Source organism: Protomyctophum parallelum (genome assembly GCF_964188405.1).
Source record: "Protomyctophum parallelum genome assembly, chromosome: 17".
NCBI classification, from domain to species: Eukaryota; Metazoa; Chordata; class Actinopteri; order Myctophiformes; family Myctophidae; genus Protomyctophum; species Protomyctophum parallelum.
In genome coordinates, this window is record NC_139719.1 from 11,197,355 (window position 1) to 11,211,958 (window position 14,604).

General features: G+C 42.7%; 1 protein-coding gene across 1 annotated transcript in view; it reads right to left on the reverse strand.

Moving 5' to 3' along the window:
* opn4b (opsin 4b) overlaps positions 1-14,604 on the reverse strand; it is a 93,103-nt gene that overhangs the window by 35,769 nt on the left and 42,730 nt on the right. Inside the window, exon 4 of the mRNA XM_083788254.1 lies at positions 3,917-4,120. Coding sequence (XP_083644380.1) covers positions 3,917-4,120 — 204 coding nt within the window. The remainder of the gene's footprint in view (positions 1-3,916; positions 4,121-14,604) is intronic.

The window sequence follows — 14,604 nt, forward strand, 5'->3', positions numbered from 1 at the left end:
AACAGTATCATTGATGAATATCACTGATGAATATCACTGATGAAAACTAAATAAAAACTAAATAATAATAACAAATGTATTTTTTTTTTAACATATCATTTTTTTTTACTAAAATGTTAGGGATGGACTAGTGGAGAAGAGATCCAATAGAATTTAAGTCATTTTATGATTGGTTGTTCTATGAAAAGTTCCACAAGCTCACAACACTCTGCATGCGACACGTTGTGAGCTTGTAGATCGGCTATTCTCGGCGGTCAACCAAGTGTGAGATCAGGCATTACGACGCCATTAAGGCGTAAGTACATTTCCGTTCGACAAAATCAACTGTAGATTTAGTTGACAAAAATCTTATGATATACATGAATCAACTAAAATTAGACTAAAACGTTTCACATGACTAAAACTAAATTAAAATGTATTCAAATATGACTAAACAAATTGTTAGTTGTAAGCATTTTCAAAATAACGTGCGAGCAAACATTCTGCCAGTAGTGACTGAACCCAGGAGGACTCTGTAAGTAAGCAGCGGCGTGCATAGATAAGACACTAGGAGGTGCTAGAGCACCTGCCCCTCTAAATGTCTGTGCACACCACTGTAAGCAAGTAATTCATACACAGCGTTTAAGAGGTTAATACAGGAAATATACAGCACAGGGAGTGGGGTAACTATACAACCCAAACGGCCACGATGTCGGCCAACATTCAATTTGCACACAATGCATTTAAAGATGTGAAGATAAACATGCGTCTATTTGGTTGGTTCACGTTTCGACACAAGGTGTTATTTTTCCTTCCCTCTTATCTAAGTGTTAACAGGCGCCCGTCCGAGGCTATAGCTTTATGGACCTTGTGGTGTTAAAAACCTCTCCACACCTCAACCCGAGGAAGATCAATATTCAGACACTTAGGGCTCCATTTTCCTCACCGCTAAAACCCTTGGGCCTTATCCCTAAACTTCTTTGCCTCTTTTTACCATTTAAATTATATAGTTCAACTAGCCAATCTACATTGACACGTTGTGAGCTTGTAGACTGGCCATTTTAACTATTCAAAAATGTTTGATGCAAAATAGTAAAAAAGAAAAGGCTAAGAAGTTTAGTGATAAGGGCTTTAGCGGTGACGAAAATGGAGCCCATAGTCTGCATCGCCGTTCAGCGCCACCTGGTGGTCACCAGTTTAGGCTCTGAGTGCCAATTCTCCCATTATAAAGAAAGAAAGAATTTGTAATTCTATTATGCATGTAATGTGCATGTCATCACCTGTACACCAGATTAGAGGAATTTTCTAAATATGGATGAAAAAACTTGTACAGTATAGATCTTGCCATTTTCAAATGGCCAGAATTTATACACAGCCTTAACCCATTCTGACCGGGCACCCATTTTGGTGTTGGCATCATGTTATGCTTTAGCTATTGAAAAATAGCAGATCTACAAGCTCATAGCGCGCCACCGAGTGGCGCGCTACGAGCTTGTAGGTCTGCTATTTTAGAAAAATCGAAGAACGACTGACATTTTTTTAAATCTGATCTCAGGTCAGAATGGGTTAATCAGACCAGTGTGTGTCCAGTGGAAACCTCGTATGAATCTGATCTCAGGTCAGAATGGTGGTCTGTGACTGTTTTGTAATAATGAACAACATCTACAAAGTAACTATACAGTTTTGTGGAGCAAAAGGACACTATTTTTCTCTGAGATGTATAGTGGGTCATAAGAGTAAAACTATTGCCAATTTGTGTAAACTAGAGCGTTGCCCCCGTTGTGATGCCAGAACTGGCCAGATGGCACAGCGGGGTACAGTAGCTATTCACCAGCATGTTGTAGTGTAGTCCAAACAAAACGCCCGTTCACTAGCATTGCGTTCCGTGGACTTGTCTATAGCTGGAAGCCTGGAGGAGAGGGGCAGTGACTTGGCCAATCACTGCTGACCCACCAACTCACAACGCGTCGCGAGCTTGTAGATCTGCTATTTTCAGCGTGCAACCAAGTGTAAAATGACTTATACTGGAGTCCCTTCCTAACATTTTAGACTAGTTTCTATCTCAAGCAACAGTACATGCTTGAAATGTACTGTAATTCTGCAAACTGTTAATAAATATTTCAATCAATCAAATCAATCAATCAACCAATCAATGTACTTAGCTACTTTACACCAATGGCATCATTAGACAATGTGGTTAATGGACTGTATCCCCCGGCCCTGATTGGATACAGTATAGGGACATTTATCGCCGCATGCATGTGTGGTGTTAGTTGCAACCTATGCATCGCCATCCATTTGACCTGCATGCACAAAGGTAAACACAGAGTGAGTGGGAGACATTTGAGTGGGGGAGGTTTGCAATAAAAATCATAACCTATTTTCCTTATGTTTTCTAAACACTACATGACTAGATTTTAAATGATCTCCGGGCCTATCCTCCCGAAGGGGGGGGGGGGGGTTAAATTCACGTATGATCTCACCCATAGTTACGGAAATAATTTGCTTTGACGTGAAAAAGGAAAAAAAGCACCCTTCAGATCTGCTTAGGCAGATGAAAGTGCTCTCGGATCCTGGTTGCGGTATCGGGGGGATTGTCAAGAGTACATTTGCACGCACCAGAACATCAACATGCGATGATCGCATTAGTAGCTGTTTGGTTTTTTACACAGCAATTTATTCAAGACATTATTAATGCGTTAACGGGTCATCCGGCAGTGTTGCCAAGTCTGCTTATTATAAGCGGCTTTGGACTTCCGTTTTTTCCTGTAAACTCGCTTGTTAAATCAAATATTTCTTGCATGCCAATGAAATAAAACTTACTTGTGAGAAATAAATCCAAATTATATTATGTTTTGTTTTGCAATAAATTAATAGCATATTAATGTGCACTATAATTGTATTGTATATAGTTATAGCACGCCATAGTACATATGTATAGCATAGTAGTAAATATGTATAGTTTATATGTATAGTGTATGTATAGTTTCATTATATAGATATTCCACTGTTACTTTCTTAGCTTACGCATGTTTCATGATATTGATAAATGCTTTTATGTGATGTATTCCCATGCTTTTGTTCTTGCTTAAATGTAAGTCGCTCTGGATTAAGAGCGTCTGCTAAATGCCTAAATTGTAAATTGTAAATTGTCATGTCTGTCTCACTGACAGATTTTCGGGAATCCATTACTTCATTCTTATGTTGTGGTTATCTTGTTGCTTGTTGTAATCCTCCGTGAGTTTGGAACTTTTGGAAGTTATATTATTCATTCATGAATAATCATTCATGGCCTGATGATTCACAGACATAATACATTATTTTATTTTATAATAATGACTTGCGACGCAAGTGGAAGTGAGTGGAGGAATTTGAAATTGGCTGCTTTAAACAATGACATTCTGTCACCTGAGAAGATTGTGGACCATATAGTTGTCGACATATAATTATGACGCAAAAAAGACGTCTGCTTCTACACTAGGTGAGACGTTTTTTACTGCTCTGTGCTCGTAGTAGTCTGTGCTACAGACAGTTGTGCATGTACGTACGTCAATATATTTAGTCTTATAGTTTTAGTCATCATAGCTTAGTTTTCGTTTACGGTAGTTTCCATTTAGTTTTCGTCAGTGGAAAAAGGGGGGTGCATACTTAGTTTAGACTAGTCATTGGTTAGACATGGGTTAAGGTTAGGTTTAGGTGTGCTGCCCCGTGTGGGAGGTTAGGTTTAGGGTGAGGGTTTGAGATAGGTTGTAGTTGTAGGACTAATGACTGGTCTAACCAATGACTAGTCTAAACCAAAAAACTGTCTAAACTAAGTACTGCACCCGAAAAAGGTAGTCAACCACTAAGACATTTTTCGTCTTAAGTTGTAGTCGACGAAAACAACGACTTGACGCACATGCACACGGCGTACTGTATATATATATACTGTACTCACTCCAGCCGAAGAAGGGCGGCAGGCTCCAGCCCATGGAGTAGACCCAGGCGGCCGCCAGGATGACCAGGGCCTTCCTGCGGGACAGGACGCCCAGCGAGGCCAGGGGCCGCGTGATGACCACGTAGCGGTCCACGGCGATCACCATCAGGGTCATCATGCTGCAGATGCCAGTCAGAGCGCCACAGAACGCATACAGCTCACAACCTGCATGGTGGGGGTCCGTAGGTAGGTAGGGTAGGTAGGTAGGGTAGATAGGTAGGGTAGATAGGTAGGTAGGTAGGTAGGTAGGGTGGGTGGGTGGGTGGGTAGGTAGGTAGGTAGGTAGGTAGGTAGGTAGGTGGGTAGGAGGGTAGGTAGGTAGGTAGGTAGGGAGGGAGGGAGGGAGGGAGGGAGGGAGGGAGGGAGGGAGGTAGGTAGGTAGGTAGGTAGGTAGGTAGGTAGGTAGGTAGGTAGGTAGGTAGGTAGGTAGGTAGGTAGGTAGGTAGGTAGGTAGGTAGGTAGGTAGGTAGGTAGGTAGGTAGGTAGGTAGGGTAGGGTAGGGTAGGGTAGGGTAGGGTAGGGTAGGTAGGTAGGTAGGTAGGTAGGTAGGTAGGTAGGTAGGTAGGTAGGTAGGTAGGTAGGTAGGTAGGTAGGTAGGTAGGTAGATAGATAGATAGATAGATAGATAGATAGATAGATAGATAGATAGATAGATAGATAGATAGATAGATAGATAGATAGATAGATAGATAGGTAGGTAGGTAGGTAGGTAGGTAGGTAGGTAGGTAGGTAGGTAGGTAGGTAGGTAGGTAGGTAGGTAGGGTAGGTAGGGTAGGTAGGGTGGTAGGTAGGTAGGTAGGTAGGTAGGTAGGTAGGTAGATAGATAGATAGGTAGGTAGGTAGGTAGGTAGGGTAGGTAGGGTAGGTAGGGTGGTAGGTAGGTAGGTAGATAGGTAGGGTAGGTAGGGTAGGTAGGGTAGGTAGGGTGGTAGGTAGGTAGGTAGATAGGTAGGTAGGTAGGTAGGTAGATAGGTAGGTAGGTAGGTAGGTAGGTAGGTAGGTAGGTAGGTAGGTAGGTAGGTAGGTAGATAGATAGATAGATAGATAGATAGATAGATAGATAGATAGATAGATAGATAGATAGATAGATAGATAGATAGATAGATAGATAGATAGATAGATAGATAGATAGATAGATTTGTTTTCTTGCTACAGTCTATAGTATTATCTCTGCTGTTGGGAGGAAACCTCACTCCAAAATGTTCATTTTTCAGGAAATGAAAAATGTATTTTCTTCAGGAAATTAAGAAAACCCTATATTTTTTAAAACAAAGCAATACAGCCTCATCAAAGTTGGTGTGGTAACTTTATATATTGTCAATTACTTCCATGAGACGTGGAGAGGTCGTGGACTTTAGTAGACATGTTGAGGGTCCAATGGAGTTAAGAGGTTTTGTCCCAAGCACTTTTTACTACTTTACATTGGTTAAATATTTGCGAAACAACACACAGACATAAACGTTGTTCAATAGCACTGATTTATGCCAACAAAATCTAAAACCTCAGAAATGGAGTTATGAGGTTTCCTCCCGACAGCAACGAATACTGTATACTAGTTAAATCTAAAATTAAACGGCTGCTTTCCTGGTTTCAATGGGTTAATGATCCCACCCGAGGCAGCACAGTAGAGTTAGAGAAACAGAGTAAGAAACTGTTGCATACAACAATACAAAAGTGAGAAGGCAGCATCAAAATGAACAACAAATATAAAATATAGTATACACTAATACAACTGTCGAGACGAGACAAATCTACTGTAATCACCAGTATGGCTAACGCAGTGCAAATACATGTACTGTACATCACCCCATAAACAAATTAACACCAAATAAAAACGGCACAGTTCTGCAAAGTAGCCTAAATAAGCCAATAAAACAATTAAACTAGTAGACAGTTTCAAAGTAAGCAAAAGACAGTGGACGGAAATATCGCCGGTGCAAATATCGCCGGAGGCCCCCCAAGGGGCCCTACGCCCCCTAGGGGCCCATGAAGGGGACAGTGCCCCCAAGGGGCCCATGAAGGGGGAAGAAGACGAGACGATGGTGAAAGCCTGGTTTCAGGGGCTATCGGTCGCAGGAAGAGTAAACACCAAGGATTCGTCAGTGATGTCACTGACTGACTGGTTTATAAACAGCTTCAAGTCCATACTACTTCCGTGTTGCATAACAGTGAGATCACTGTCCACTCCTTGTTATCTTTACCACCTGGTTTCAACGTGTGTGTGTGTTACTGTGTTCATGGCGCACTGCCTGTCATCAGCACAACAAGCTCAGCTGTAGACTATTTTGTCACGTTCCGTCGCGCTAATGAAACACGATGGGATTAGGACTCCCTAAGAAAACGACTGACAGATTACAACTTGTCCAAAATGCAGCAGCTAGAGTTTTAACTAGAACTAAGATGAGAGAACATATTACTCCAGTTTTGGCATCACTGCACTGGCTTCCGGTTGTTTTTAGGATTGACTTTAAAATTCTGTTACTTGTCTATAAAGCTCTCAATGGTCTCGCACCTCCGTACCTCCGTGACTGCCTACCTAGATATGTCCCTAGCCGCCCCCTCAGGTCCTCCAATGCTGGCCTACTTGAAGTGCCTAAAAGAATGTGCACAAAAAAGTATGGTGAGGCAGCTTTTTGCTTCTACGGCCCAACAGCCTGGAATAAACTTCCATTCGAGCTCAGACACGCACCCTCTGTAGACATTTTTAAATCTCAACTCAAGACTCACCTCTTCACCCTTGCTTTTAGTTGAGTTTTATTTTTATTTTTTTATGTGTTTTTATTTATTTTATGTTCTTATATTCGGTTCTGTTCTCTGCTATTGTTCTTTCATTTTAACTACTTGTGTTTTATTGTATTTTATTTTTGTGTCCTGCCCTGTGAAGCACTTTGAGCTGCATTTATGTATGAAAAGTGCTATACAAATAAAGTTTATTATTATTATTATTATGTCATGTCAGCAGTCAGCACTATCAGTTTTTTCCATCTGTCCAAAGTCATTTCTGATACAGATAAACAGATTGATTGAAAGTGAAACATGCAAATTGATGTACATACATACAGATTGAATGAATATTTATATATCAGATGGCATCACGTGACATAACATCCCCCCCCCCCCCCCCCCCCCGGCAAAAGACACAATGTAACTGATGTAACATTTCATGTAAGTGCCACAGTTTGCTCTAGGTAATATGCACATGTCATGCTGATAGATAGACTGTCCTTTTTATTGCAGTTTGATCGATTTTCGGAGGAAAATAAACAAGTAAGCGTCGCTGAGCCATGAGGGCCCTGAGGCCCATATATGGGCAGGAGCCTATCTCCTGTTTCTGTAGCGTGAGGCCCATAGGGGCAGGAGCCTATCTCCTGTTTCTGTAGCGTGAGGCAGCTTGATGTACAAGTGCACCCCCTGGACATGTCCAGTATGTCGCACTGTCGCAGGGTCTTACCCCCAATCCAACCCTTGATGCTATGAGTGTCAAGCAGGGAGGCACTGGGTCCCATTTTCCATATAGTCTTTAATTGGTATGACCCGGCCGGGGTTCAAACTCCCGACCTTCCAGTCTCAGGGCGGAGACTCATGACACCACAAGGCCACTGAGCTGGCATTGCTTTTTATTGTACGTCGTTTGAATCGATTTTCAGAGGAAAATAAATAAGCTACGCTCGTTGAAATAAACTATGCTGTTTAACTCCTGCAGGGCAGAGCAGAGATCAAAGGGAGAGAGAGCGCCGTCCGTGACTAATTAACGACTCGTTATAAGTATACCTGGCAGGCTTTCATTTCATACACAATCTAATCTATGCACAGTAATGACACTCGCACGCAAATGACAAATAGCCTATGAGAACTCAGTACACATCTACGGTAGATTAATCGAATGAAATACATATAAATAATAAATATATATAATGTATTTTTTCCCGTATTAACCCATTTTTGGCAGTAGCCCCTTTTGGTGTTAGCATTATGTTATGCTTTAGCTATTGAAAAATAGCAGATCTACGAGCTTTTAGGTCTGCTATTTTTGAAAAACCGAAGAACGACTGACATAGAAACATGGCTTTTTCAGAAAACTGTCAGGATGTAGAAGAGATTTTTAGAATCTGATCTCAGGTCAGAATGGGTTAATCAATCAATCATAACTGGACTAGCCAATCAAATGCCCCTGCCCCCCCTATAAAATAGCCACTGACAACTATAGTCTGCACTATGCAGAAAAAAAAAGGTTACAGGAAAGGGAACTGAATGGGGGAGAGGACAGATCCCCTTATCCTCGTGTAGTGAGGGAAGGAGGCATGGAAGAATGATGAGAACAGTTGGGCTATCAGCAGGGCAGCGAGGGGGGGATGGGAGAGAGAGAGAGAGAGAGAGAGAGAGAGAGAGAGAGAGAGAGAGAGAGAGAGAGAGAGAGGGGACAGAACAAGTGTGGAATCCAGAATTAGAATACAGTATTGGTGCTTGAATTATTAAAAAGTCCCGTGAGCCCAGTGTAATATATCTGCTTGACACAAAGACACATGGCCTGCGTCAGGACACGGACAGTAATCGTTACAGTAATAGTCTAGCAGCAGTGGCATTAAATCATGGCCACTGACATCACCTGTGAGCTGCCATCTTGGCATAGCGTGCAGCGCACACTACACAGTATACTTCTCAAGTATTGTGTAGTGTGTTGCCTGAAGATACTATACTTATATGCAGTCCATATGCCATTCATTTAATTTAGAACATGGTTCACAACCTTTTCAAGCCGCGACCCACCAAAAATAGTCATATTTGAAGTGGGGACCACCAGGGACATGCAGAGAGTGTTAGAGAGACACAAATCCCGTAAGAGGGCACTTTTGGACAAAAATATCGAGCTCTCAAGCTCCCAACGCGTCGCAGCGCGACGCTTTGGGAGCACTTTGGATGCACAACAGCACTTTAAAAAACAGTGCTGGTAACGTTTTGTTTTTAAGGACAGCACCATGCCACTTTATTTATTTATAGGTTGTGCGTGGTGTTGGTAACTGTTAACTTTTCCATATGAATTGCACGTCCTCATACATACTGGGGCTCTTTTTAAATGTTTGTCCATGTTTGGTTTTAGTTTTAAGTTTGTGTTTTTAAATAGGCTCTATGTTTTATTTTGCACTGCCAATAACTGAGGGGAAACGATATTTCATGTTCTTTTGTATGCAAGTACATAGGAAAATGACAAATAAAATGATCCTGATTCTGAACCCAGCAATCTTTAGCTAGTAGAGATGCGGTGTACGACATTATCCTGAATTATCCTGAATGCAGACTGTGGGTATGGAAAGGAAAGGAAAGGAGGGGCATGTGCATTTCTTTCACCATAGTAAATCCTGTAGGAGAAAACTATCGCACACCTAGCAATCAGGCGTATGCACAGGTGCATAGGCCACTAGGCCAGTGGACATCAATGAAAGCAATAAGGCACACTGTGCATCTGCTCGGCACAAGAGTATTGTCTTATTTAATGAAGCAACGTTTCGGTCACTAGGGACCTTCCTCAGGCATGCCTGAGGAAGGTCCCTAGGTCCCTAGTGAAGGTCACTAGGGACCTTCCTCAGGCATGCCCGAAACGTTGCTTCATTAAATAAGACAATACTCTTGTGCCGAGCAGATACACAGTGTGCAGGTGTATACCTTATTTCTTTCTCCATAGTAAATCCTGCATTCGTGGTCTGGAAAGGGCAGTTGTTGACGGGTAAAAGACGGGTAAACGCCCCCCCCCCCACCCACCCAGATAAGCACATGGAATTGTAGGAGTTGAGGAACACTGGTGAAGGCTGGATAGCTGAAACGTCTGTCATTCCATCATGCAAGAATACAAACTGAAACGCATAGTCGTTTGAACGGGTAACGCACCATGAGTCAGAGCGCGGTGGTCACAAGAAAGGTTATCTAGGAGTTGAGGAAGTATACATTTAGTTTGACTTGGTTCCACAGATAAATATTGTGGAAATAGCTGGAGGTTGTTGATCAGCTATTTTCACAATTTTGTTCCTCTTTCTTATTTGACAATTTTGGCCAATGTTTGACCAGTTTTTATAGTATTAGTTTGTTGGTTAAATGTTATGCTTCCCCTGTTATGCTCTTTTTCCCCCTAGGCCTATTGGCTATTAAAAGTCCTTAAATTGTCACATTACTGTCACCTGGAGGTTTAGGGTAATGCTGAAAGATTTATAAAAATTACACACTCGTCACTCGCCCAATAGATGGTATGCGCATGCATAAAGTGAATGACAGATCGAGTGGCAAATCGATTGGCAAAAGTGAATTTTATGTTGTTTAAAGTCATTTAATGCAATCAAATATGACTTTTCTGTTTGGATGTAGGGGCTGTTGAGGCCAAAAAGTTGTTTTTTGCCACTATAGTTCCCGCATTATGCGTTCCCGCATAACTTCCAGGTATGATGATGAGATGTCACACACATACTCTCCATTGTAAACAATAGGGCGAGACACAAAGTGAGAATCTCCTTATTTGCATGTGTGTACGTATTATACAACATAGAAATTAAGTCATGCGTTTCCCTATAGCGCTGACATGCAAGCCATCATCATTGGAAAGTAAAATGATGTGTCTGACTCATAGGGCACTGGCGCGTGACATCGTCATTATCATAATGACTGTATAATGCATATGACAATGTGGTCTCTGACTAGAGACAGCGTTGCGTCGCCATCAAAAGCTGACTCATCATAGACACGACAGAGGCAGATGGAGACATCACGGCCTTGTAATGGAGTCTGAAGCCAGACAGGAACATGTTCATTTTGTTGGTGTGTGGGAAAAAAAAAAGTGAAGAATGTGAGTACTTTCATTTATTTGAAATTTTAGACGTGCTATAACTTTTTGGGGATTTTCTTTTTCAATGCCTACTTTTTGTATGCTGTTTGGGTCTAGTATTCTACTGAAAAGCATGGCTGATGTGATGTGCAAACCTCTTTTCCTCAACCAGGTCGCAGTGTGTGTTAGCCTTTCATTAGCACGTGAACGCTGCTAGTGTTGATTTCGTTGACTAAAACTAAGACGAAAAAATGTTCGTCGATGCGGATCCTGCCGGGAGATGCCTATGCCATTAGGAAGCATAGCTGAACCCCAGGCTACTGACATAGAAACATGGGTTTTTCAGATGCTTTTTTCACTGACGAAAACTAAACGGAAACTAAATGAAAACTAAGCTATGGTGACTAAAACTAAGACTGCATATACTGACAATTTCGTCAACAAATAAAAGCTAGACTAAAATGTTAAGAAGGGACTAGTGGACAAGAGGATCCAGCATAAGTCATTTTACAATTGGTTCCATGCAGAAGATAGCCGATCTACAAGCTCACAACGTGTCGCAGCACGACGCGCTTTGAGCTTGTAGTTCGGCTATTACATTTTTTTTTTCATTTTGAGAATGACACACAACACTCGCACGCACAGCATGGGTCTCGACCGACTGTTTGGGAAACACTGGTCTATATACAGTACACCGGTGGTGTACAGTACAAAAGGTTGAGACCTTTTCAGGCCCCTTTTGACCCGTCAAAAGAATCATATTGTTTGAACTGGGGATTCCCCCACCCTGACAAGCAATTGGAATGTAAGAGTGCACACACACACACACACACACACACACACACACACACACACAATCACTCAGGGCAGCGGCGGCTCTTGCCCCCAGGCTGTGATGGTATGCGGTAATTACCCATAATCTGTCACACATCAACATCACACACATCACGGTATTACAGTCGACGATGCAAAAACCCGGATGCTTTGCATTTCATTCATTCATGCACGTGCGCTGTGTGTCCTAATGAGTATCAAACGATGAAATATTCATCGCCACGCCTGCCGTCGGATCCTCTGGACCGTGGCATGCAATGTGGTTGTGTGTGTTTGGCCCCGGCCCTCGTCAGGCCACTTAATTAACTTAATGCGATGCAGCTGATAATAGCTCTGTAGGGATGGAGCCGGCGGAGAGAGGCCACGCGGGAATCGGAAGGTCACCGGTGGCGGTGTCGAAGGGTCCCTAGGCAAGATACTTAACCCATTCTGGGCGGGAACCCCTTTTGGTGTTTTAAGCACCATTGAAAATCACACCCGTGTGAACTGAGTGGTGCAACTCCCCCCCCCCCCCCCCCCCATATCTCTCTCTCTCTCTCTCATTAGCAGGCAACAGTGCAGCACGTGCAGCACTATCTCTCTCTCTGTTTCTGGCACAACAGCGCCCCTACTGGTACTAATAGTCATACTGGTGCTCATGGCCACATACATAGGCGGACACATAGGTGAACACGGACATTGCTGTTCCTTGGAGTGGTTGCACCACTCAAAAATAGCAGATCTACAAGCTTGTAGATCTGCTATTTTTGAATAATCGTGAAAATGTGGCCAAATTTCTTTCACAAGGAAAGTTTTTAACTCAAATCTTTGCTTCTGGGGGGTGCCTGGAACTACATATTTTCAGATGGGAGTCCATGGCCAAATACAGATAATTCTGGGGGTCCTTGACATGAAAAAGGTTGAGCACCACTGGACATACTGTAGTAGCCTCGGAAACCCAGACGTTTTTATTTCCAGGAAAAAAAAAAAAAAAAAAAGAGTCTGGGACCGAGTCCACTTCAATTCGGCATAGAGTAGCGCAAACGTCGCTCACTCTCTACTGATCGTCTGCACCTTTGTTAAATTGACACACACACACACACTCCTCTCTCTCTGTCGCTCTAATTAATTAGTCTCATGTAGCGCAGCTGCGTCATGATTCTCCCGGCGGATCCTGCCGGGAGCTGCCTATGCCATAGAAAGCATAGGTGGACCCCAGGCTACTGACATCGAAACATAGGTTTTTCAGAAAACTGTCAGGATTTAGAAGACATTTGTAGAATTGTCCTCAGGTCTAAATGGGTTAAAAAACCCTAAAGGTCCTTTCAAACGGGCAGCGATTAACACGCCTAGTAATTCATTTTCCATCAGACCTGCGTTTCTTTTTCCTGAAATGCGCGGAGAAGTCGAGGGGCAATAACGGAAGCGTGGCCCCGTGAAATTGTTGCACGCTTGCTAGTTTCGTGCACATGTCTGCGACTGACCAGACCTGGATTCTGTTGAGTTTTCTTTCTTTTTTTTACGCTTGCGTTGTCACGCCCCTCTTGAGCAGACCTGCCGTTGATCCAGGCGACAATGTCTGCATTAACCCATTCGTGACGTGAACCCCTTTTGGCGTTTTAAGCTGTATGTCATGCTTTAGCTATTAAAAAATAGCAGATCTACAAGATCATATGAGCTTGTAGATCTGCTATTTTTAAGTCTTTGAATGTATATTCTTTCAGAGCGAACATTTTTAACTCATATCTTTGCTTCTGGGGGGGTCCCTGGAACAACATATTTTCAGATGGGGGTCGGCGGCCAATTACATATAATTCTAGGGGTCCTTGACATGAAATAGTTTGAGAACCGCTGACATAGAAACATAGGGTTTTTCAGAAAACTGTCAGGATTTAAAGGACATTTTGTAGAATGGGGATCGATGCCCGTCAGAACGTACCTCCACTGCTCAGTGCTCAACATGGTGTTAACCAGGTTCTACCAGGGCTGCATGGTAGAAAGTGGAGGGCATTTTATTTTTATTTATTTTATCAAATTTAGCGGGAATAGCCCTTTTAACCACTTTCACACGATAATGTCAATTTGATCTACAAGCTTTAGAATGTTTGTCGCGATAAAAACCTTTAAAATCATATTTAAAAGGGTCCGCGGCCAAATACATTTTAATTCTGGGGGTCCTTGACATGAAAACGTTTGAGTGTTGCAGTTACAGTTGCTTTAGAACTGAGTCACAATAATGAGGTTGCATGAACGACCTTGTATCAGTTTTCAAGCAAAAAAGACAATAATGACCTGTGTGTGTGTGTGTGTGTGTGTGTGTGTGTGTGTGTGTGTGTGTGTGTGTGTGTGTGTGTGTGTGTGTGCGTGTGCGTTTGTGTATGGGAGTGTGTGCAAGCTCCTTTGTGTGTTGCATGTCATGCATTGGAATGGTTTGCGTAATTGTTTTGCATACAGTATGTGGCACTGGTTCTCAGCGTGGGGTGTCTGGCAACACCCCAGGGGTCCCTGTTGGGATACACAGCTAAGAAAAAGTTCAAGTTTGGAAACACACAAGGCATTAAGAATAAGAACTCAATCTATAGGCAAATACCTTGTTAAAAAGATGCAACACCCTGGTGAGAATGCCCCGGGTGAGAATCACTGCTGTACCGTGGGTGTCTGAAAGGCCCAGGGGCGGAGGAGTGGGCAGGGTTTATTTGTCCAATAAGATTCTGTAGTGTGGATTGCCTTTTGTTTAGGGAGCGCCGATCAATACAGCTCATTGATCAATACAGCTGGATGTATGACCCAAAACAAACAGCACTGCAGAACTAACAAGCTGATGTCCTCAGAGAGATAGAGAGAGAGAGAGAGAGAGAGAGAGAGAGAGAGAGAGAGATGCAACTCCTTGGGTCCAAACGGTTGCAAGGAGTTAACGCTAAAACCGTCTCGACCCTTTGGTGTGGTTTGGGGCCATTGAATTCCATGCGATGAATCACTAGGGTCAACGTGGGTCAACGCAGGGACAACGCTAAATCCTTCTTGACCC